At 45.0% G+C, this 23,858-nt stretch overlaps 1 protein-coding gene across 3 annotated transcripts in view; it reads left to right on the top strand.

The window, feature by feature from the left end:
* The window catches only part of PTPRJ (protein tyrosine phosphatase receptor type J), an 81,416-nt gene that overhangs the window by 45,716 nt on the left and 11,842 nt on the right, over positions 1 to 23,858 (top strand). The window contains exons 2-12 of one of the 3 annotated variants that reach the window (XM_064452546.1): positions 4,028 to 4,046; positions 5,064 to 5,231; positions 6,000 to 6,266; positions 6,801 to 7,067; positions 10,371 to 10,637; positions 11,248 to 11,514; positions 12,054 to 12,320; positions 14,094 to 14,360; positions 15,551 to 15,817; positions 20,695 to 20,982; positions 21,240 to 21,374. In XM_064452546.1, coding sequence (XP_064308616.1) covers positions 4,028 to 4,046; positions 5,064 to 5,231; positions 6,000 to 6,266; positions 6,801 to 7,067; positions 10,371 to 10,637; positions 11,248 to 11,514; positions 12,054 to 12,320; positions 14,094 to 14,360; positions 15,551 to 15,817; positions 20,695 to 20,982; positions 21,240 to 21,374 — 2,479 coding nt within the window. The remainder of the gene's footprint in view (positions 1 to 4,027; positions 4,047 to 5,063; positions 5,232 to 5,999; positions 6,267 to 6,800; positions 7,068 to 10,370; positions 10,638 to 11,247; positions 11,515 to 12,053; positions 12,321 to 14,093; positions 14,361 to 15,550; positions 15,818 to 20,694; positions 20,983 to 21,239; positions 21,375 to 23,858) is intronic. The other 2 variants (XM_064452547.1, XM_064452548.1) reach the window with 2 other exon arrangements.

The following is a 23,858-nucleotide window of genomic DNA, read 5'->3' as shown; positions in this document are numbered from 1 at the left end:
GCAGCAGTCTTGAGTAGTGTTCTCATAAAGGATTTGTGGCTAAGGGGGTTTTTTGGTTAGGATTTTTTGGTTTGCTCACTTTGACTGTATAGCCAGTTTCTTAACCTTGTATTTACATGAACCAAACCACATTGTTTGTTTTGGAAACTGGAGCACCCCAGGCAGGTGGGTTGCTGTCGACAAGGGTTTTCCTCCGGTACAGGAACCCTGACTTCATTAGAGGATACAGGTTGGCAGCAGAGCCTAGCCTGATCTAAAGCCTTGCAGTCAGCGGAAGGGGAGGCATGACTGTCTTCCCCACTGCTGACCAGCTCCTGTGGCTCCCCCGATACAAGTGTACAGCAGGCACATTCTAAATCCTGCTCCTGAAAATATCTCAGTCTTAGTTTGAGTCTTATCAAATATCACTGGAACTTGGGCTTCTCAGTCACTTAATATTTTTGAAGATGTTCCTGCAGCCCATCTTATTTCTTTCTCGGTACAGTTACCTGTGAGACTAGTAATAGTAATTCCTCAATTAGGTGACCCACTGTATACCTGAGGAGGATGGAGCTGAATCCTTCTTCTATTATACACCACCAACTCCTGGTCAAGAAACTGCACACATAAGGAGCACAGGACAGACCTGGCATGAGTGCAGATGAATTATTCAGCACCTTTGGAATGTACAGCCTTTGATCAGGCTCGAAGCATGGCTGTGTGACACGTGAAATGATTCATTTGCCACAGCCGATGACAGTGATGAGTTTGTATATACACCTCTCCTGTTCAGTTGAAACGTTCGGTGTTTAGCATTTTGCTCTCTCTTGATCTGTTGAGTGTTTTCTTGGGGAGGGATGTTCCACCTCTACCCCAAGTTCCAGTTTTTTGGTTAAAAGAGTGCCCAACTCTATACATGAGTAATATGGATTCATGTCATTGAAAAGCAGAAATGACGGGGCTTCTGATAGATTAGATGCAAACACAAGGAGAATCAGGTGTTCAGCACAAATATCCTCTGAAATAACAAACGTTTTGTATAAATAGCATCTCATTAAGTAATAACATAAGGCTGGAGAACAGTTCCGTTCACAGCTTTTGTTGAAAAATATAGCATGGAATGACTGAGTCAGGCAGGCTGATGCTTGGGGATGGAATAATTTGTTTTGCGCAGTTTTGCATTTCAGAAGGAGGCCTGCCTGCTGCTGATGGGATGAGGTTTTTTTAATTTGGTTTGCACATGGGGTTCTGGAAAGTCAGAGGGGTATTGTGAGGGGGAATTGCCAAAGTGTGTGGTAAACAAAATCAAGTAAAGTGATGGGAAGCTGGTCATGCATCACACGACAGGAGTTTTAGCATAACTTCCCTTTTGTTGTTTGAGCATCATTAACAAAACCCATGTGTGACAGTACCACCAAGTTTCTACCAGCTTGATAAGAATTTGCTGTTAGATCAGATGGCTGTAGCTGGGGGTAGAACAGGAATCAATATGCTGCTTCGTTGAGCTGGGAGGGAAGAAATGGGGAGGTGAGAAGCAGGGGTGCAGGGGGCTTGATAGTGGCATACCTGTTTCTCAGTCACATGACGTCTGTTGTTCCTGTTGTCCCTGAATTCAGAACATGGGGAGAAGGAGACAAGAAACGTCATCATCTTCAGGCAGTTTTACAGAAGAGAAAGTAACTCAAGGACAGGTTGTGAATAATGTCAGGCTTTTACTGTTTTGTCTGTAGGGATACAGAAATTATGGTGGCTTAGTCCTGTGGCATTTCTTATTGGTTTTGTTCTTCTTTTTGTGATTTCCCTTTCTTACTAAACACAGCATCTCTCTTTGCTTTTAGATTGCCCTGCTTTTCAGGGAATCTCACCTCTTGCTCATCATTCAGCGGTTGTTTCTATGTAGCTTAGCACTTCTGCTCTGAACCCTGCATGGTAGCGTTCTTCTGCCTTAAGAGTGGCTTTTTCCTTTGTAGTCTCTTCTTCCTTGGCCACTTCTTTTGAAAGAGCACAGAAGGGCTCTTGACCTGAGTGCAGATGAACTCTTCCTTACTTTCTAAGAGCCTCGTAGTTTGGCTGGGCTCTCAAGTATTTAGAAAGGTTGAAGAGGAACCTCACACTTGTATGTAGGACGTCAATGTCCCAAGTAATGTCCTTTGTATCCTGTGTTGTCAGTAGGGCTGTGCTGGAGAAGACCAGATGTTAGTTCTTTGATGCTTACAAGTGCTGTTTTGCATAGGAAGTGTGCCCAAACACTTCTTGCTGTGGCAGTGAGACCATCACAGGCTGGAAGGGTGTCTCTCCACTTGAAGCTTGCTTATGCTGCATTTCTCTTTAAAGCTGGAGGGGTTGTTTCTAGTGTTGGTTTTAGTCAGCTAGCCTGCCTCATCTTTGTGGAGAGTGCTTTTTGTAGTCTCTCATATGGAGAACAAGACAATTTATTGTTATCTTCTGACTACTTCTTGAGAGTGTGTCTGCTTGGGCCCACGACTGTGGTGTGGGGAGCTACCGCTGATGGAGCTACTTGTGGCACCAGCAACGTGTGAGCTGGGGGAGTGAGTGATTTGGGATTCAAGCATTGCATTGGGTTGTTGTGATATAGCTGCTTATTTTGAGTTAGCTCGTGGAATTGCAGAAACAGCTAAGAAACTGTCTAAGAAAACAGGGTGGAAAGAGAAAATGAGACTATTTCAAATGCTTTAGATAAATGTGTCAACCTCTGCAGTCAGCAGGCTTGGTGCTTTGTGTGGGTAAGGCACCATCCGGCATAAAGCTAAGCTGGATTTTGTAGGAGCAACACAGTATAAGGTCCATCTGAAGGACTAGTCCTTCTGCAGGTGATGTTAGAGCAGCCAGGACTGGTGACTGCCTCCGCCTGCACCCACTGTGATGCCAAACCTAGACCCAGAGGTGCATGGGCAGAAACCTCCCATGCCCACAAGCCTCCCTGGCACAAAGCACTGTGACCTGTGCATCTCCAGCACCATGCTGGGGGGGACATGCCCATCTGTGCGACATGTATGCCTGCATGCTTGTTTTTGCCTTGCCTTGTCATGTGTAGCTTTGCAAGGTGAATAGTTGCATTTAGTCCCTGGTACAATTGCTGAAGTAATCTGTTACATGACAAAACCAGCTGCTGCAGTCAGTTGCGTCAGCTGGCTACGAGAGTCTTGGGGGTCTCAGGAAATCACAGTTTTCTTCTCACGTGCCTGCAGACCTCAGTCTGGGGCTTTTATTTCATTCCTTTAGGAGCATTTTGTGCTGCCATCTGGAGGAAGATGAAGAAAACAATTTAGAGGCTAGCTTGCATGCTAACAGGAAGGGAAATGGCTTATTTGGAAGTAAAAGCATGAAGTTGCAAGACTAAAAAAAAAACATTTTCAAACGAAAATTCTGGTGTGCTTGTCAGTATTACTAGCAGAGTAGTTTCAGGTTGCAGTTAAAAGGCAGCTGCTGATACTTTATAGATAGGTACATATATACAAACTAGATTTCAGAATATATACTAAGTGTTTTGAACTCTGACTACACTGAGTTTGTTTCAGAAAATGCAAAATATTCTTTTGTGAGAAGTAATAATAAAATTTATACAGCAATGGGATGAAAGGAAAAATCTTATGCATAAAAAAGACCTAATTAACATCTGCTGCTTTTTGTGGGATGCTGTCAAAAGTACTAACTAAAGTGTCTTTCAACTAAGAGCTTGTAGGTTTTGTTTTTAAATTTATATGTGCAAAATGATTAGCATGTGTTATGCAAGCTGGTCTTCTGATCAAATAAACTGGTTGTTGTTTTTTTTAAAAAAAATTAACTAACATTTTACGGGAATGTTTGGGGCTTTTTTCTCTAATAGTTTGGTATACTTTTGGTATTATTGTTGTGTCAGTAGGTTTTTTAGGTATCTTTGTTCCAGGTTGAAAAGTCTGGAGCACAACAAGAGATGTCTTTTCTTTTTTTAAACTGATTTCCTCTCCCCATATGTTAATTAAACCAGTCTTTATTTTATTTCAGCTTTCAGTAGTTTAAAAGTTTTAATTTATTTTTTTTTTTCCAGGTCAGATGTACAATTGCCTGTAAGTATCATTCTGTTACTCAGTTATATTTTTTTAATGACTCTCATTTTCTTAATATCTTTTAAGAAAGATTGAACAGTATCAGCTAAGTATTTTAAAAGGAATTCCTGAAAAGAGTTCTTAGAAATAGCTTTCAAAGATGTAAACTCACTTTAGTGACTAATTCCTGCAATGTGTTTAAGGATATTTTAATCCCTTTGCTTTTCAGTTTGTAAAGGATTCTGGTAAAATCAAGTACAGATACAATGTACGTAGGAAGATTATATTGCCTTTAAGTATGTTTTTCAAAACAAACCCATCCCAAAACAAAAGACGACACCCAAAGTGATGCTTTAAGGATTTTCTAAAGTGAGTACAGCAACTGCTGTACTTGCCAAGATGACAAGTTTTTATGTGGCAAAAATTTCAAAAAGTACTTGCAAATGAGTTCTACTTTAATATTGAACATCAGGTTTGCATGAGTTAGCCTTTAAATTTTAGGGCCTGAATCAACTCTCTCCACACTTTGAGCTGTGCTATCTCAACCTGAAGTTGTTCTCTCTAGGTATACCATGTCTCTTCCTTACTTGTGGGAACACACTGTGTGAATATGAGAACTTTTTTGCTCATACACTGAAGGGAAGAGACAGAATTGCTGTGCCGGGTTAAGTAAAGCAGCTAGCTTATGATAATACATGAGAAGGATACACATGCAGAATGCAGCTGAAAGTTGGTTCCTTTCTTCTCAAACAAAACGGCACTGAAAAAACCAGCAGATCATAGTAGCTTTCATCCAAACCAGTAGAGTCAGTGAATGACTGAAATAATGTGGCAATCTCTTAATCTAAATCAAGTCGTCTGACAGAAGTTAAAAGTGGTAAAACTAGGAAATGTGTAGCAAAATCTGAGGGAAAACAACCTGGAAAAACAGAAGTGACTGCAGGTCTGTGCATGATATATGAAAATGACTGTACGTTTGCAAATGGGAAGCCCAGAAGTTTTGTAAAGATACTTACTGCTTTGTATTCTTTCTTTCAGGCACTGAGGATTGCATTTCAAACAACATAACTGCAGAAACAGGAGCCAGTAGTAATGATAATGTATCAGTAAACTCCACAAGTGGGAACGAAACCTATAGAGGTGGAAGTTTGTCCAGGGATGTATCAGTAGCTGACAGCACAATAAGTGATCAGAACAATGTAACACGTAAGTGGATTGGAATGCAACTGGGATGTGAATCTTGAGGGTGTTTTGTGGTTTTATACTGCGTTAGCATTTTAAGCCCAAACTCTGGTCCAGAGTGCAAAGACCATGCAGGGGTGTAGATTCAGCGGCTTTACTGGAGTAGAGAATGGACCAAGGAAATGTATCTGCACAGCTGACTGGGAGTGCAGTTTAACACTCTGATTGTTGCCGGGCCTTGAAATAATTTTATCACTGTTAGACTTGGGCTCCCTTCCCTGCTTATTATGGCTTTTTTAGGTTACAGCTGCAACAGTTCAAACATACTGTGACAAACAGCTTTGAAATGCATATATAACAGTACACCTGAAGTACTCTACCGAGTATAGAGGTAATCATGTATCTAGAGGAGAGCTGTATGAATCTTGCAGCTAGAAAGGCTCTTCTCTTTGGGATAGCCAACTTAGGAAAAAATAACAGCAGGTGGTGTATTCCAGTCTTTCTCAGCAACATGCATGAAGTTGACAGCTCAGGCGTGACGGTAATAACTGCTGCACCTAGGCAGTTTTACTCCTTGAGATGAAGTGAAACTTGAGGATTTAGAGGAACAGTGGATTGCAGAGCTAGCAAGCATGCCTTGCAACATGTAAGGATGGCTCCATTATTTTCCCAGGCTGACTACTGTTTTAAAGACCTATTGTTGGGGTAGGGGTGGAGAAGACCGCTTTATGTATTAACCAGCAAATATTCTTGCAGATAAAAAGATATTTTGTTTTTTCATGCCTTTCACAGAGCCCAGCCCAGTTCTTGATCTCAAGGCAGAATATGTTGGTGTGACTTCTGTGAAATTATCCTGGGAGGTGAACAGCACTGCTTCCAACTCCTACACCTTCAGGATAGAGGTTGTAAATGGTACCTCTGTTTGGAACCTGACGTCCAATGTTACCAACATTGAAATTACTGAGTTAATCCCGGGGACGATGTACAATTTCACAGTATTTGCAGTAGCAGCTGATGGTCAGACAGAAGAAGAAGGGTTGTCCATAACCCTGCATACAAGTAAGTCGCATTGCAGCCCTCTTTCTGGTGGACTCTATTTTGCTGTGCAGCTCAGGGCTCTAACTATGTATGCGAGGACTGTAATTCAATGCTATTTCGAACAGACATGATATATTAGTCCTGGAGCTTGATCTACGCTATATACAAAGGATAGGATGTTAATGTGCAGCAGAAAGACAGCCCTGATGTTTTTGTTTTGTATTTATCTTCCTTCTTCACCATCATCATCCCTGTCCTGCCCACCTCTCTAGATTCCCAGAGGAAGCCCTGGGAGTGCTGGCACAGTGGTGAGCTGTGATTCTGCTTTGGAGTGTCAAAGGGAGATGAATCCCACTCAGAATGCCTTTTCTCAGTTCTCTCTTAGCTGCCCGTTGATGCAAAAGCCTCCAGGAGCATCTGGTGATGTTGTTAGGGTGCTTCTGCACTCTGAACGATGAGTGATGTGAGTGAAGCAGCAGTGTGCCTGTGTTGTTCTGTCCATGTACGTGAGCGATGTTCTTGCAGGTTGATGGATTGTTGTCTTGCCTTTCACAGAGCCCAGCCCAGTTCTTGATCTCAAGGCAGAATATGTTGGTGTGACTTCTGTGAAATTATCCTGGGAGGTGAACAGCACTGCTTCCAACTCCTACACCTTCAGGATAGAGGTTGTAAATGGTACCTCTGTTTGGAACCTGACGTCCAATGTTACCAACATTGAAATTACTGAGTTAATCCCGGGGACGATGTACAATTTCACAGTATTTGCAGTAGCAGCTGATGGTCAGACAGAAGAAGAAGGGTTGTCCATAACCCTGCATACAAGTAAGTCACAGTTACTTGCAGCCTTCTTCTGGTGGGGAGTTCAGTGCTCTGCCTACCTCCCTGAGGGCTGAAATATACAACTGTTCTGTATAGATGTGATGTTTCAGTCCTGGAGCCTAGTCTGGGCTGTCTACTAAGCATGGGTTCTTAATGTGTGAAAGAGAAATGTTCCTTCTTTTAAAAAAAGAAGCAAAACCAGCCAAACAAAACCCACCTGCCCTCCCCTCCATCTTCATCTCCTTTTATCTCCTTTTGTAGGAGATAACTTCTTGTCACAAGGACTCAGTGAGCCAACTATGAAAGATGCCCTCCTAGACTTGCTGTCTGTGAATAGAGAAGGACTCGTGCGGGATGTGGCTGTCTTGGCCGCAGCGATCATGAAATGGTTGAATTTAAAATTTTCAGTGTAATAAGAAAAAAAGACAGCAGAGTTGCTACTGTGGACTTCAAGAGAGCAAACTTCAAGCTATTTAGGAAGCTACTTAGCAGAGTACCCTGGGAATCTGCTTTTGAGGACTTAGAAGTCCATGAGTGCTGGTCAGTTTTTAAGAACCGCCTTTTAGAAGTGCAAGAGTAGGCAGTTCCACTGTCAAATGCCAAGCCGGTGGGGCAGAAGACCAGATGGCTGAAGAGAGAAATCCTTGTGGAGCTCAAGAGGAGAAAGAAATCATATGCTCTCTTGAAGCAAGGTCAGGCTTTGCAGGAAGGTTACAGAGCTATGGTTCATATATGCAGGGAGAAGACATGAAAGGCCAAAACTTAGAGTTGAAACTGGCCATTGTTGTGTCAGACAAGAAAAAAGGCTTTTTTAAGTATGTTAATAGTGGGAAGAGGTCTTAAAGAAAACATTGGGCTGATACTTGTTGAAGATGGTCACCTGACTAACAGGGATGAAAGAAAAGCAGAGGCATTCAATGCTTTTTTTTTTTTTTTTTTTTTTTTTGCCTCAGCCTTTAGGAATACAGATAGACCTTGGGCTGCACCATCCCCTGAGTCGGACAGCCATGAGTGCGGGAACAGTGACTGCGTTTGTTGACACCAAAGTTATAAGGGACCAGCTGTATCAGCTGAATGTTCACAGGTCCCTGGGGCCTGATGGGATTCGTCACAGAGTACTGAAGGAGCTAGTGGGTGTTAAGGCAGGAACCCTCTCGATCACCTACCAAAGGTGTTGGGAGTCTGGGGAGGTTCCTACTGACTGGAAGCAGGCCGGTGTTATTCCAGTTTACAAGAAGGGTGTGAGGGAAGACCTAGGAAGCTACAGACCTGTTAGAATAGCCTCAGTTCCTGGAAAAATTATGGAGAAGATTGTACTGTGTACCATTGAAAGGCATTTAAAGAATAATGCAATCATCAGGCACAGTCAGCATGGGTTCACAAAAGGGAAGTCCTGTTTAACTAATTTGATATCCTTCTGTCATGGTTTCAGCTGTGATAGAGTTAATTTTCTTCACTCTAGCTGGTATAGTGCTGTGCTTTGAAATTAGCATGGAAAAAAACCTGTTGAGATAACACACAGATGTTTAGGCTGTTGCTGGGCAGCGCTGATACTAGTCAAGGACATGTCTAGCCTCCCATGCTCTGCTGGGTGCACAAGAAGCCGGGAGGGGAGGGGGCACAGCTAAGAGAGTGGATTCAAACTGACCAAAGGGATATTCCATATCATGTAACGTCATGCCCAGTATGCTACCTGGGAGGGGCTGGCCGGGGCAGGGAGGGAGCAATCGCGGCTCGGGGACGGGCAGCGTCGGTCGGCGGGTGGTGAGCGGTTGTATCGTTCGTGTTTCTGCGTTTTTGTTCCCTGTTTTCCCTTTCCTTCCTTTTCCCTTTTATTATATTAACATTACTGTCATTATTATCATAATCATTTATCATCATCATTCTATTGTAGTTATTAAACTGTGCTTATCTCAACCCACAAGTTCTTTTGCTCGTCCGATTCTCTTCCCCATCCCACAGGGGTGGGGGGGGGGGGTGAGCGAGCGGCTGCGTGGTGTTCAGTTGCCAGCTGAGGCTGAACCACGACACCTTCTATGATAAGGTCACCCACCTAGCTGGTGAAGGGAAGGCAGTGGATGTAGCTTTTCTGGATTTTGGTAAGGCTTTTGATGATACTGTCCCTCTCAGCATCCTTCTGGACAAGTTGTTCAACTGTGGGGTGAGTGGGTTCATGGTGCTCTGGGTGAAGAGCTGGCTGAAGGGCAGGCCTCAGAGGGTTGTAATGAATGGGGCTACACCTGGCTGGCGACTGGTCACCAGCACTGTTCCTCAGGGCTCAATTGTAGGGCCAGCTCTAGCTCTGTTCAGTATGTTTATCAGTGATCTGGGTGGAGGAGTTGAATGCACCATTAGCAAGTTTGCTGATGATACCAAACTGGGAGATGCTGTTGACTCTCTTGAGGGACAGGAGGCCTTGCAGAGGGATTTAGATGGATTGGAGCACTGGGCTATGATTAGTGGGATGAAATTCAACAAGTCAAAATGCCAGACTCTGCACCTGGGAAGGAGTAACGCCAGGCACAAGTGTAAACTGGGAGAGGAGTGGCTGGAGAGCAGCCCTGCGGAAAGTGATCTGGGGGTGCTGGTTGACAGCAGGCTCGTTACGAGTCAGCAGTGTGCCCTGGGAGCCCAGAGGGCAAACCGCGTCCTGGCGTGCATCAAGCACATCATAACCAGCCAGTCAAGAGAGGTGATTATCCTTCTGTATTCAGTGTTGGTGCAGCCTCATCTTGAGTACCATGTGCAGTTCTGGGCCCCACAACTTAAGAAGGATGCAAAGGTCCTTGAATGCATCCAGAGGAGGGCAACAAAACTGGTGAAAGGGCTGGAAGAAGTGTCCTGTGAGGAGCGACTGAGGGCTTTGGACTTGTCTAGCTTGGAGAAAAGGAGGCTGAGGGGTGACCTCATTGCTTTCTACAGCTTTCTGGAGAGGGGACGTGGAAAGGGAGGTGCTGAGCCTCTCTTCCCTGTCTCCAGCAATAGCATGCATGGGAATGGTTCAAAGCTGCACCACAGGAGGTTCAGCCTGGACATTAGGAAATATTTCTTTACAGAGAGGGTGGTCAAACACTGGAACAGGCTTCCTAAGGAGGTGGTTGATGCCCCAAGACTGGCAGTGTTTAAGAGGCATTTGTGCAATGCCTTCAATAATATGCTTTAACTTTTGGTCAGCCCTGCAGTGGTCAGACAGTTGGACTAGATGATTGTTGTATATCCTTTCTAACTGAAATTATGCTGTGCTATTCTGTGCTAGTCTATTCTCTTTCCAGCCACATTGACGGATTGTTGTCTTGCCTTTCACAGAGCCCAGCCCAGTTCTTGATCTCAAGGCAGAATATGTTGGTGAGACTTCTGTGAAATTATCCTGGGAGGTAAACAGCACTGCTTCTGACTCCTACACATTCAGGATAGAGGTTGTAAATGGTACCTCTGTTTGGAACCTGACGTCCAATGTTACCAACATTGAAATTACTGAGTTAATCCCGGGGACATTGTACAATTTCACAGTATTTGCAGTAGCAGCTGATGTTCAGACGGAAGGAGAAGGGTTGTCTCTACTTTTGTATACAAGTAAGTCACACTTTCTTGCAGCTGTGATTCAGGTGTATCATATTTTGCTGTGCAGCTCAGGGTTCTGTCTGCCTGACCAAGTGTTGAAATATAATACAATCCTTACATGGGCTGCCTGCTAAGAATGGGGAGTTAATGTGTAGAAGAAACATAGCCCCAGTTAGATTTTTAAATTGTTTTTTTAAAAATAAAACCACACAAGCTCCTTCAACTCCCAAACCCAAAAGAAAAAATTCCCCACAACAACAAAACCAACCAACCAATGGAAAAAAAACCAACAAACCTTCCTTCCCATCATCATCATCCCTGTCCTGCCCACCTCTCTAGATTCCCAGAGGAAGCCCTGGGAGTGCTGGCACAGTGGTGAGCTGTGATTCTGCTTTGGAATGTCAAAGGGAGATGAATCCCACTCAGAATGCCTTTTCTCAGTTCTCTCTTAGCTGCCCGTTGATGCAAAAGCCTCCAGGAGCATCTGGTGATGTTGTTAGGGTGCTTCTGCACTCTGAACGATGAGTGATGTGAGTGAAGCAGCGGTGTGCCTGTGTTGTTCTGTCCATGTACGTGAGCGATGTTCTCGCAGGTTGATGGATTGTTGTCTTGCCTTTCACAGAGCCCAGCCCAGTTCTTGATCTCAAGGCAGAATATGTTGGTGTGACTTCTGTGAAATTATCCTGGGAGGTGAACAGCACTGCTTCCAACTCCTACACCTTCAGGATAGAGGTTGTAAATGGTACCTCTGTTTGGAACCTGACGTCCAGTGTTACCAACATTGAAATTACTGAGTTAATCCCGGGGACGATGTACAATTTCACAGTATTTGCAGTAGCAGCTGATGGTCAGACGGAAGGAGAAGGACTGTCCCTCCCCCTGCGTACAAGTAAGTCGCATTGCAGCCCTCTTTCTGGTGGACTCTATTTTGCTGTGCAGCTCAGGGCTCTAACTATGTATGCGAGGACTGTAATTCAATGCTATTTCGAACAGACATGATATATTAGTCCTGGAGCTTGATCTGCGCTATATACAAAGGATAGGATGTTAATGTGCAGCAGAAAGACAGCCCTGATGTTTTTGTTTTGTATTTATCTTCCTTCTTCACCATCATCATCCCTGTCCTGCCCACCTCTCTAGATTCCCAGAGGAAGCCCTGGGAGTGCTGGCACAGTGGTGAGCTGTGATTCTGCTTTGGAGTGTCAAAGGGAGATGAATCCCACTCAGAATGCCTTTTCTCAGTTCTCTCTTAGCTGCCCGTTGATGCAAAAGCCTCCAGGAGCATCTGGTGATGTTGTTAGGGTGCTTCTGCACTCTGAACGATGAGTGATGTGAAGAGAGTGAAGCAGCAGTGTGCCTGTGTTGTTCTGTCCATGTACGTGAGCAATGTTCTTGCAGGTTGATGGATTGTTGTCTTGCCTTTCACAGAGCCCAGCCCAATTCTTGATCTCAAGGCAGAATATGTTGGTGTGACTTCTGTGCAATTATCCTGGGAGGTGAACAGCACTGCTTCCAACTCCTACACCTTCAGGATAGAGGTTGTAAATGGTACCTCTGTTTGGAACCTGACGTCCAATGTTACCAACATTGAAATTACTGAGTTAATCCCGGGGACGATGTACAACTTCACAGTATTTGCAGTAGCGGCTGATGGTCAGACGGAAGGAGAAGGGTTGTCTCTACTCTTGTATACAAGTAAGTCACAATTTCATGCAGGCCTATTTCTGGTGCACTGTAACCCTGTATACAAGTAGGGAAATGGTGCCTCTCAGTTGCAAATGAACATGTAGCTTGTACAAAGTTACTCTGCTTCAGTTTCCAACTTTGTACTGTTTCTCATTGTAACGTTGCTTTGCTCCAGGGCCTGTGAGCATGAGTGCCAAGCCACCTTTGGTAAAAGCAAAAAGGACTGAGATTATATGTAATTCTGTGTAAATGCATTGCCTGTGAAGAAGTTATTTCATCAGCCTGGCTGCTCAGGACTAGAGATGCAGCTGCTTACAACAGCATGACTTTCTCTAGACTTGAGTGCTGAATGGGGCCCCCTATAATGCTTCTGGGAGCAGGTTTTTACTGCTTATGTCAAAGGACATGGTGTGCAGGGATGTGGTGGCTGGGATCACAGAGGCTTTTTCTTGGAGATTGTTTTGAATTCTTTCAGAGTCCCTGGCCTAGGGGTTCTGTGGGATGTGACAGTGCCTAAGGTCACATTGTTGAGTCTGGTGCTGTTGCTGTCAGCTTTGCACCATAGCACCTTTTCCTGGATTAGAGGGACAGCTGGGAGGGGAAGATTTTTTGTGTGTGTGTGTGTGTCTAGCTCAGGAAGGGAAAGTGAACAGGCAACATCCCTGCAAAGCACTTAGAGTCAGCGTGTCCTGGACCTGCTACTGAGCAGATGAGCTTGTCTAAGCTGCCTGAGTTAAGTCTTGTCTGCCTAGTGTTGATGCTGAATTTGGCTTGCAGACACAGCCCCCAACGGTGGGTCAGCTGTTGGACCTGCTCAAGGAGCCCATTTCTTTCTGCTGATTTTGGGGAGAGGCTGGGCTGAAGGGTTCAGATTAAGACTCGCAGGCAATATTTTGAGTTAACAGACCAAAATCACCCTGCATTCTGCTTCTTTCCCTGATTTCCATCTGTGTCTCGGTCTGGAAACCCACTGTGGAAGGAAATAATTTTAGCATGTGAAATGAAATAAAGAGAATATCCCCCAGAACTCCTGTGGCCTTTCTAGAGATGCCCCAGCATGAATGTCTGAAACGAGGCATTTGTTGTGGTTTAATCCAGCTGGCAACTAAGCCCCACCCAGCTGCTCGCTCACTCCCGCCTGGTGGGATGGGGGAGAGAATTGGAAGGGTAAAAGTGAGAAGGCTCATGGGTTGAGATAAAGATGGTTTAATAGGTAAAGCAAAAGCCCCACATGCAAGAAAAGTAAAAACAAGGAATTCATTCACTACTTGCCATCAGCAGGCCGGTGTTCAGCCATCCTCAGGAAAGCAGGGCTCTATCACGTGTAACGGTTACTTGGGAAGACAAACGCCATCACTCTGAATGTCCCACACTTTCTTCTTCCCCTAGCTTTATATGCTGAGCATGATGTCATATGGCGTGGAATATCCCTTTGGCCAGTTTGGGTCAGCTGTCCTGGCCGTGCCCCCTCCCAACTTCTTGCACTTGGCAGAGCACGGGGAGCTGAAATTAGTCCTTAACTAGCGTAAGCACTACTTAGCAATAACTAAAACATCGCTGTCTTATCAACACTGTTTTTAGCACAAATCCAAAATATAGCCCTTTACTGGCTACTTTTAAGATAATTAACTCTATCCCAGCCAAAATCAGCACAGCATTGATATTGTAGAAGTGCTGCTTGGCTACAAATAATGCCCATTCTATGCGGAATAGGGAAATGTGGTTGTGGCTCTTCTGTCCTTACTTCTCTGTCTTGACAGATGGTTCTCTTGCCTTTCACAGAGCCCAGCCCAGTTCTTGATCTCAAGGCAGAATATGTTGGTGTGACTTCTGTGAAATTATCCTGGGAGGTGAACAGCACTGCTTCCAACTCCTACACCTTCAGGATAGAGGTTGTAAATGGTACCTCTGTTTTGAACCTGACGTCCAATGTTACCAACATTGAAATTACTGAGTTAATCCCGGGGACGATGTACAATTTCACAGTATTTGCAGTAGCAGCTGATGGTCAGACGGAAGGAGAAGGGTTGTCTCTACTTTTGTATACAAGTAAGTCACACTTTCTTGCAGCTGTGATTCAGGTGTATCATATTTTGCTGTGCAGCTCAGGGTTCTGTCTGCCTGAGGGTTGTAATTTAGTACTGTTGCAGGCAGAGGTGATGCTTTGGCCCTGGAGCTGGCCAATCTTGTCAAGCATAGGATGTTAAAGTGCAGAAGCAGCATTGCCCTGATAGATCACTGTTGATGAAGTTTGTCCCCAAGTCTGATCATGCAGAGAAGAGGTTTCTCCCTGAGAACCTCTATCCTGTAAATTTGGGAAGGGGGTTGGTTTCATTTCCTGGAGTATGGGGGCCTCAGACCCTTATTTTAAGGGATTTCACATAGAACATATCGCACCAAGGGAACTTTTGTCATTGTTGGGCCCATAGGTGCCATCAGGCTGCAGGAGAGTGAGAATTAGGCAACGCTAGTTCAGGAGAACGGCATTGGCCATACAGCATCTCTTTGTTGAGGCTCAAAAGTCTTGACACCTGGTGTTGGAGGGACCATTTTGGAGCTGACCTGCATGGCTGTAGCCCAGCCTGGTTATTCCACAGGTTGTATTTGAAAGGAAACAGATGCCTGTTTTGTCATTTTTGTTGTCCTGAAATGTACCTGAATGTGTGCTCCTAACTTTGGAGTCGATTTCCAAGTTTCTCATGTGCTGTCTGACTGTAATGGTGTGTTGTACATCCTCAAAAGAGGACAGAGAATTGGGTGCTGCAGAGAGGGTTTCTGGAGGTGGCCTCCCTGCCATGGGAGTGAGCTCAGGTCATTGAGGGTTGTAGGAGGAGTAGGGTGCCTGGGTCGTCACCTCTGTTCCTCTTCTAGTGCTATTTCATGTTCCTTACCTTTTCCTGTGAGGAGATGCACCACCATTTTTCCCCTCTACTCTTTTCCTCCTCTTTGGATTGCCAGGGTAAACCCTGGGACTGCTGGCGCCATGATGACCTGTGCTCTTGCATTTGAATGTGAAAGGAAGGTGAATCACACTTCAGATGCCTCTTTCTTGTTTTTCTGTTACCCAGCCATTGATGCAAAAGCCTCCAGGAATATCTGGCAATGTCGTTGGCGTGCTCCTGCACTCTGAATGATGAGTGATGTGAAGAGAGTGAAGCAGCAGTGTGCCTGTGTTGTTCTGTCCATGTACGTGAGCAATGTTCTTGCAGGTTGATGGATTGTTGTCTTGCCTTTCACAGAGCCCAGCCCAGTTCTTGATCTCAAGGCAGAATATGTTGGTGTGACTTCTGTGCAGTTATCATGGGAGGTGAACAGCACTGCTTCCAACTCCTACACCTTCAGGATAGAGGTTGTAAATGGTACCTCTGTTTGGAACCTGACGTCCAATGTTACCAACATTGAAATTACTGAGTTAATCCCGGGGACGATGTACAATTTCACAGTATTTGCAGTAGCAGCTGATGGTCAGACAGAAGGAGAAGGGTTGTCTCTGCTCTTGTATACAAGTAAGTCACGGTTTTGTGCAGCCCTGTTCTGGTAGGCTGTATTTTGCCATGCAGCTCAGGCTTCTGCCTGCCTGCCCAAGGGTTGAAATACAGTATTGTTTCAGGCAGAAGTGCTGCACATGGCTTACCTGCAGTCAGCGATGCTTATGTGTGGGAGGGGGTTCTGTGGGAGGTTTTGCTGCCTCTTCTCCTGGTGAATGGAGCCCTCAGACCCTTATTTTGAAGGGCTCCCGCATAGTGCATTGTGCCTGGGAACTTCCCCTGTCAGAGGGGCCCGTGGCTGCAGCTGGCATGTGGGCACACTGGGCTCTTGGCCACGCTGCTCTGATCAGTTCATCAGCAGTGAGGAGGAAGCTGAGGTGCTCCTCTCGTCCTCATGCTAGGCATTGTGTCCTTGTTTCCCCCTTGTTGTGAATATGTGCTGCTGTGTCCTTTCCTTTGTTTTGTCCCATTTTAACTGAAGCGAATCTGTCCCAGAGCTCCTCAATGGGGTTTCCAGGTGTTCCAGAACAAATCAGTTAAGAGAGAATCTCTGGTACCGTGAAAGTGCTGCTTGGCTACTCGAAATGCTCAGTCTGCCTGAAACATGGAAGCATTGCTGTGCCTCTGCTTTTTCTGTCTGTCAGCAGATACCTGTGAGCATTGATGGAGTCTCATCTTCACTTCCACAGAGCCCAGCTCCATTTTCCATATCTGGGCAGAGTATGCTGATCTCTGATTTTCCCCTTGGAGCACAGATTATACTTCTAACTACACCTAGAGGATAGATATCCAAAGTCATGGTTCTTCCTCTAGGAACTATTTTTTACTGTGTCCCATGGGACACTCACACAAACTGACATGTTGTGGTTGCTGCTCTTAAGGATGGCTACTGCTGTGCTCTTAATGCATGGAGCTTATATTTGTGTTCTTCTTTGTTGGCCACTAAGTTTTACATAATTTTACAGGGAGCTAGTGTCAATCTACATACTACTTTAAAAATGTTTATAGAGTAGTATGTTCGATGGTTGAACAGTATTTTGAAACGTTTGCTGATCTTGACAGATATTCAGCCTAAATATTCTCAGTAAGCCTGTCTGCAGAGGAGTTAGCACAGAAGAGGTCTGTGTACTTAATGTGCTAAATGCTTTTCTTCACAGGGCAGCAAGTCCTTGTAGGCAGTAGCTTCATCTTTTTAAAAGTGGAAAGGAATACTGTAGTCTTACAGAATGACAGAATGGTAGGGTTTGGAAGGGACCTCTGGAGATCATCTTGTCCAACCCCACTGCTTGACCAGGGACACCAGAGGAGGGGGCACAGGAACGCGTCCAGGCAGGTTTTGAATGTCTCCAGGGAAGGAGACTCTACAACCTCCCTGGGCAGCCTGTTCCACTGCTCTGTCACCCTCACAGGAAGGAAGATTTTTCTCATGTTGAGGTGGAACTTCCTGTGTTCCAACTTGTGCCCGTTGCCCTTGTCCTGCCGTTGGGCACTATTGAAAAGAGTCTAGTCCCATCATCCTGACATCCTCTGTTTAGGTATTTATAGGTATTGAAGAAATCCCCCATAGTCTTCTCTTGTCCAGGCTGAACAAAACCAGGTCTTTCAGCCTCTCCTCATAAAGGAGATGCTCCAGCCCCCTAATCATCTTGGTAGCTCTCCGGTGGACTTGCTCAAGCAGTTCCCTGCCCTTCTTAAACTGGGGGGCCCAAAACTGGACACAGTACTCCACATGTGGTCTCACTAGGGCAGAGTAGAGGGGGAGGATAACCTCTCTTCATCTGCTGGCCACACTCCTTTTAATGCATCCCAGGATACTGTTGGCCTTCTTGGCCACAAGGGCACACTGCTGGCTCATGGTCAACTTGTTGTCCACCAGCACTCCCAGGTCCTTCTCAACAGAGCCGCTTTCCAGTAGTTCAGCCCCCAGCCTGTACTGGTGCATGGGGTTGTTCCTCCCCAGGTGCAGGACCTTGCACTTGCTCTTGTTGAATTTCATCAGGTTCCCCTCAGCCCAGCTCTCCAGCCTGTCCAGGTCTCACTGGATGGCAGCACAGCCTTCTGGTGTATCAGCCACTCCTCCCAGCTTGGTATCATCAGCGAACTTGCTGAGGTTACGCTCTGTCCCATCACCCAGGTCATTGATGAATATGTTGAACAGGACTGGACCCAGCACAGACCCCTGGGGAACACCACTAGTGACAGGCCACCATCCAGACTCTGCCCCATTGATCACGACCCTGAGTTCGGTTGTTGAGCCAGTTCTCTGTCCACCTCACTGTCCACTCATGCAACCCATACTCCTTAGCTTGCCTGTGAGGAGGCTATGTGAGACAGTGTCTAATGCCTTACTGCAGTCAGGATATACAACTTCCACTGTTCTCCCTTTGTTGACCTAGCCAGCCATGCCATCACAGAAGGCTATCAGGTTGGTCAGGCACGATCTTCCCTTGGTGAATCCATGTTGACTGTTTCTGATAACCTTCTTGTCCTCTGCATGCCTGGAGATGACCTCCAGGATGAACTGCTCCATCACCTTTCCAGGAACGGAGGTGAGGCTGACAGGCCTATAGTTTCCCAGGTCCTCCTTTTTGCCCTTTTTGAAGATTGGGGTGACATTTGCTTTCCTTCAGTCCTCGGGCACCTCTCCTGTCCTCCATGATCTTTCAAAGATGATGGAGAGTGTCTCTGCAAGAACATCTGCCAGCTCCCTTAGCACTGGTGGGTGCATCCCATCAGGGCCCATAGATTTGCGAGGATCCAGTTTGCATAGGTGGTCCCTGACCCAATCCTCCTTAACCAATGGTAAGTCTTCCTTTCTCCCGATTTGTCCTCTCTTCTCTGGTGGCTGAGATGCCTGAGGGCCAGCCTTAGCAGTGAAGACTGAGGCAAAGAAGGCATTCAGTAACTCTGCTTTCTCTGCATCCTGCGTCGCCAGGGTCCCTTCCTTGTTCAGCAGTGGGCCCACTGCATCCCCAGTCTTCCTTCTATTGCTGATGTATTTAAAGAAGCCCTTCTTGTTATCTTTGACATGCCTTGCCAGATTTAATTCCAAGTGGGCCTTGGCCTTCCTCGTTGCATCTCCGCATACTCTGACAACATTCCTGTATTCCTCCCAAGTGGCAGGTCCCTTTTTTCACATACTGTGAACCTCCCTTTTGCATTTGCGTTTCTCTAGAAGCTCTTTGCTCATCCATGCAGGTCTCCTGGCTCCTCTGCCTGATTTCTTTCTCCTGGGGATGCACCGATTTTGAGCTCAGAGGAAGTGGTCCTTGAATACTGTCCAGGTCTCTTGGACCCCCCTGCCTTTCAGAGCCCTAGCCCATGGGATTCCTCCTAGCAGGCCTTTCAAGAGGCCAAAGTTGGGCCTCTTGAAGTTCAAGGTTGTAACCTGACTCATAGTCCTGCTTCTACCTCACAGTATCCTAAACTCAACCATCTCATGGTCACTGCATCCAAGGCTACCCCCAACTCTCACATCCTCAACCAGCCCTTCCTTGTTTATTAGGATAATGTCAAGCAGCATGTCTTGCCTCGTTGGCTCCTCCACCACCTGCATCAAAAAGTTGTCCTCAGTGCTCTCCAGGAACCTTCTGGATCACGCATGGCTCACTGTGTTGCTTTTCCAGCAAATATCAGGGTGGTTCAAGGCCCCCATGAGGACCAGGGCCTGCGATTACGAGGCTACTTCCAGCTGTCTGTAGAAGGCTTCATCAACTTCCTCTTCTTGATCAGGTGGCCTGTAGCAAACACCCACAACAGTGTCACCCATATTTGGCTGCCCCTTAATTTTTACCCACAAGCCCTCAACTTGTTCGCCTTCCATTCCAAGGCAGAGCTCGATGCATTCCAGTTGCTCCCTCACATAAAGAGCAACTCCCCCACCCCACCTTGCTGGTCTGTCTTTCCTGAAAAGTCTGTAGCCATCCATGACCACATTCCAGTCATACGAGCTATCCCACCATGTCTCTGTGATTGCAGTAAGATCACGGCCCTGTGACCACACACGGACCTCTAGTTCCTCCTGTTTATTCCCCATGCTGCGTGCATTGGCGTACAGGCATTTCAGAAAGGTGCTTGAGCACACAGGTTTCCCCAGAGGGCTGTACGAGGACCCACTATAGCCATGCAAACCCTTGGGGTGGTTGGTCTCCTGGTTGCCATCACATGAGGCCACCACGACACCTTTATCACTGCTCAGGTTGTCCTGTCTTATTCCCCCATTGTGTGTGATGGCATTAGCATTGCCAGTTTGTCCCCCTCCCCCGAGTTCCTCAGTTTAAAGCCCTCCTCACCAAGTTTGCCAGTCTTCTGCGAAAGAATCCCTTGCCCCTTCCAGACAGGTGGAGTCCATCCCTCCCTAGCAGCCTATGGTTGTTGAAGAACATCCCATTGTCATAAAAGCCAAAACCCTCACCTTGACACAGCCATGTAACCAGGAGTTGATCAGTATTATTTGCCTATTTCTAGTCGCCCATTTTTCTCGAAGAGGTGGTATGGAGGAGAAGATAATGTGGGCACCAATGTTTTTCACTTGCTTTCTCAGAGCTTTATAGTCTTGCTTAGTTCTGCCCAGACTCAGGCTTGCAGCATCATTTGTGTCCACATGGAAGAGTAGCAGAGGATAGTAATCAGTGCTTTTGACAAGTTGTGGCATCCTCTCAGTGATGTCTTGGTTCTTAGCTCTCGGAAGACAGCAAACCTCTTGTGACTCCTTGTCAGGTCGGCAGATGGGTGCCTCGGTGCCTTTTAACAGTGTCACCCACTACAAGCACTTGTCTCTTCTTTTTGCGGTATCTACTTACAAATGTTTATACACAGAACTTAAAAATAGACAGCTTTATCTATTTACTACAATACTTGATTTCTTACTTCTCTTTTTTATTCTTTTTTTGCAGTTCCTGCCCCAGTGAATTCATTTCAATGTGAACCAGTGGCCAAGCAGCCTTACCTAATGCTAAAGTGGGCATGTCCTTCTGGTAACAATTCTGGCTTCAAAATTACAATAAATAAAGATACATTCCAAAATGAAGGACGGGCTCCATCCTGCGGGAGAGAAGGCTCAGAGGAAACCTTAATAATAAAATATTTAGATTATTTCAGCAACTATACTGTTACTATTGTAACTCTTTCAAATAGTTCTGAAAGCTCTCCAGTGTGGAAAGAGTGTAATACAAGCATTACTGGTAAGCATTAAGATTTGTGAATGAAAGATATTCATAGGACCAAAATATTAATTTTATGAGTATAGAATACCAAACTTGATATGCAGTACATTATCAGCCTACAGATTATGAATAAAATGCTACATTCACGCAAAGCCTAATGTGACGCACAGTAGATAATGCATTATATGAACAGCATCAGCATTACAGCATTTTCCTGTTTAGAAAAATTCCCTTTATCAGTCATTAAGATACTGAAAAAACATTTCTCTTTGTAGACCCACCTGCTCCAAGCAAAGCTCCATTAGTCAAGGCAGTCAGTCATAGCTCATTGTCTGTTGAATTCTCTGATTTTGAGTCATTGAATGGACCACTAAAAGCCTATGCAGTAATGATCGCAACAGAAGAACAAGGTAAGATGTTATGATATTCTCTTGTAGCTGTGTGAAACAATTTATCAGACAGCATTGTGTTTTAAACTCTAAGGAGGTATTAAATGGATAGAGAAAAAGCTGAGTCACTATTTTCAATCACCTCTCAATAATCGTGAGGCAAATACCTTTCTCGCTTGACTGTCAGATCACTCCTTGTTTTCAGAAAGCCACTGTTTTCACTCAGCCTTTTCCAGCCTGGCTTATCCTTGTATACAAATCTCATATGTATTGCCACTGTGCTGCTGCCATCTTGATTTGCCAGTTATTCCTGCCACAAGATTGTGTAGTATCCTTTTTCCCCCCCCCCCCCCATAATAATTTTTCAGAGCTACTAATATAAGCAGCTTTGGAATGTGGGATGTTTCTCCTCTTCCCTTCTTCAGCTGGATGATTCTGCAGTAAGATCTGAGAGACTGAGAGCATGCGTGAGCACGCTTTCTGTCTGATTTTACTTAAAACACATTATTAACTGAGAGAGATGGGGTGCAGGTGGAAGGCTTGAATAGCATTGTCAGCATTACATACCATGGGAAGCTGAATGCCAGAGGAAGCTAGAGCGTAGTCTGTCAAACTCACCTCTTTAAAGCATCAAAACAAAGAACTGTCTTTAATTGGTGAGTGCCTAGTGATAAATCATAAAATTGAGGAACTTACCTTTGCAGTATAGGTTCTAGTTGAACCTCTTTTCATTTTTGCCACTGCACTGGAGGAATAAAGCAGCTGATGGAGATAGTTTTCCCCCAGGTGGGATTTGACGTTCATGCTTATCCTTTGTCTTAGCACTGGAAATTCATCTTGCAGCAGTTTGACTGTAGATCTTTTTTCAGTTGTTTTCCATACAATATATGTCCAAGAAATGCCCGGAGGTGTGTGTGTATATATGTGTGTATGTGTATATATATATAATGTAGTACATCAGTGCAGAAAATTCCTATTTTTCACGTGCCTACTCAGCTGCTCCAGAGTTGCTGAGTTGAATGTCAAGCTCTTGCACACAGCAACAGCTCTGCTTGTACCTTCAGCCAGTCCTGTTTAGTCTTGATGAGATTTAGTGCATTTTTCTATGCGGTTTAATTGCATGGTATTCAAGAAAGAGGACTTTCAAGATGTGATTGAGAGAAATAAGGAAGGAAGATTGCTTGTAATTGTAAGATAGCGTCTCCGAGTGTTTTGATAGGAGCTGCAAACCGTCCTTACAGCCTAGCATCACTTCAGCTTTATAGTGTTGAAATAGCGTTAGTATGTTTGAGATGTATTTCTCTGTCTTAAAATGGACATCATTACCTTTAGGATAGACAGAGGGGACTTCATTCAGTTGTGTAAGCAGTGGTGTCTACGGCTGTTTGAGATGTCCGAAGGTGATAGCCAGCACATCCACAAGGAGCTGCAGTTATAATCTGGGATGTACATCCTTTTGGAATGGGAACTAGGGACCAAACAGGACATATAACATAACTCAGATAATGGTGAACACCCATTTCTAGGCAACTGAGTTAATTGTGACCTCAGCTGCTTTTAATGTAACCAAACTAGTGCTTTAAAAGAGCTGTCTTGCACCCTGTTCCTGCACAGTTATGGTTGATGAGAGCTTTGCTGCTGGTGGCAGGGAGCCACCAGCTCACCAGTGGCATGTCAAACCTTGTCTACACAACTGTAGAAAATTTACTAGAGCTTTTCCACCTTTCAGAGCTCCTGCAAGCCTTCTCCATTTTAAAGATGAATTCAATACTGTATCTGCTTTTAGATAGAGCTTTTAGCTTTGTAAAGGCAGTCAGTAGAGAGCAATGTATGCAAACCTCAGTCAATATTCTGAATATTTATGTCAGTTCACTTGCTCTTGAGTTTTTGGATAACTGGTAATTTGAGCTGGTTTATTACCTCTTAGGTCACACGTGCCTCAAGTTTCTAGGGTTCATCTTCTAACAACATACACTGTAAAGTGGTGCTGTTCTGCAGATGATGCCATGTTGGTTGCTGTTTGACTGCAGTAACAAGTTTTTCTTAGTCTTCTGGAAAAGAAACTGTTCTGATCACTGTTTTGTTCAATGCTTGTCTATGTCAGTAAAAGGCAGAAATTAACTCCTTCGTCTCTTAGGGTTTAGGTGTGAGACTTCTTGTAAGACACAGCAAGGAAGTATAGGTCAGGATGATTTTAGTGTCACCCTGAATGAGGCTTGATGCTGTTTGGGTAGCACGGTGTTACTGGACACCAGGTGACTTTTTCTACACAGTTTGCATTATACTGTCTAGATATAGTAGTTGATAGAGTGCATGTGGATGTGAGTGACTTGTCTGATGAAGTTTGCCCACGAGGAGACCAGAATCCACCACCAGTGTACCTTTACAGAGAAGCTCCACTATACATGGTAGGGGTAAAACCAAAAAAAATGTTAAAACAACACTGGGGAGTAGGAAAGTAGTTCAGTAGATTGCACTGTATTAGAAGAGATTTCTGAGATTCTG

This window comes from Phalacrocorax carbo, chromosome 5 (genome assembly GCF_963921805.1).
Source record: "Phalacrocorax carbo chromosome 5, bPhaCar2.1, whole genome shotgun sequence".
NCBI classification, from domain to species: Eukaryota; Metazoa; Chordata; class Aves; order Suliformes; family Phalacrocoracidae; genus Phalacrocorax; species Phalacrocorax carbo.
The sequence above is the reverse complement of the archived record's forward strand: the minus strand, read 5'-3'. Positions and strand labels throughout refer to the sequence as shown.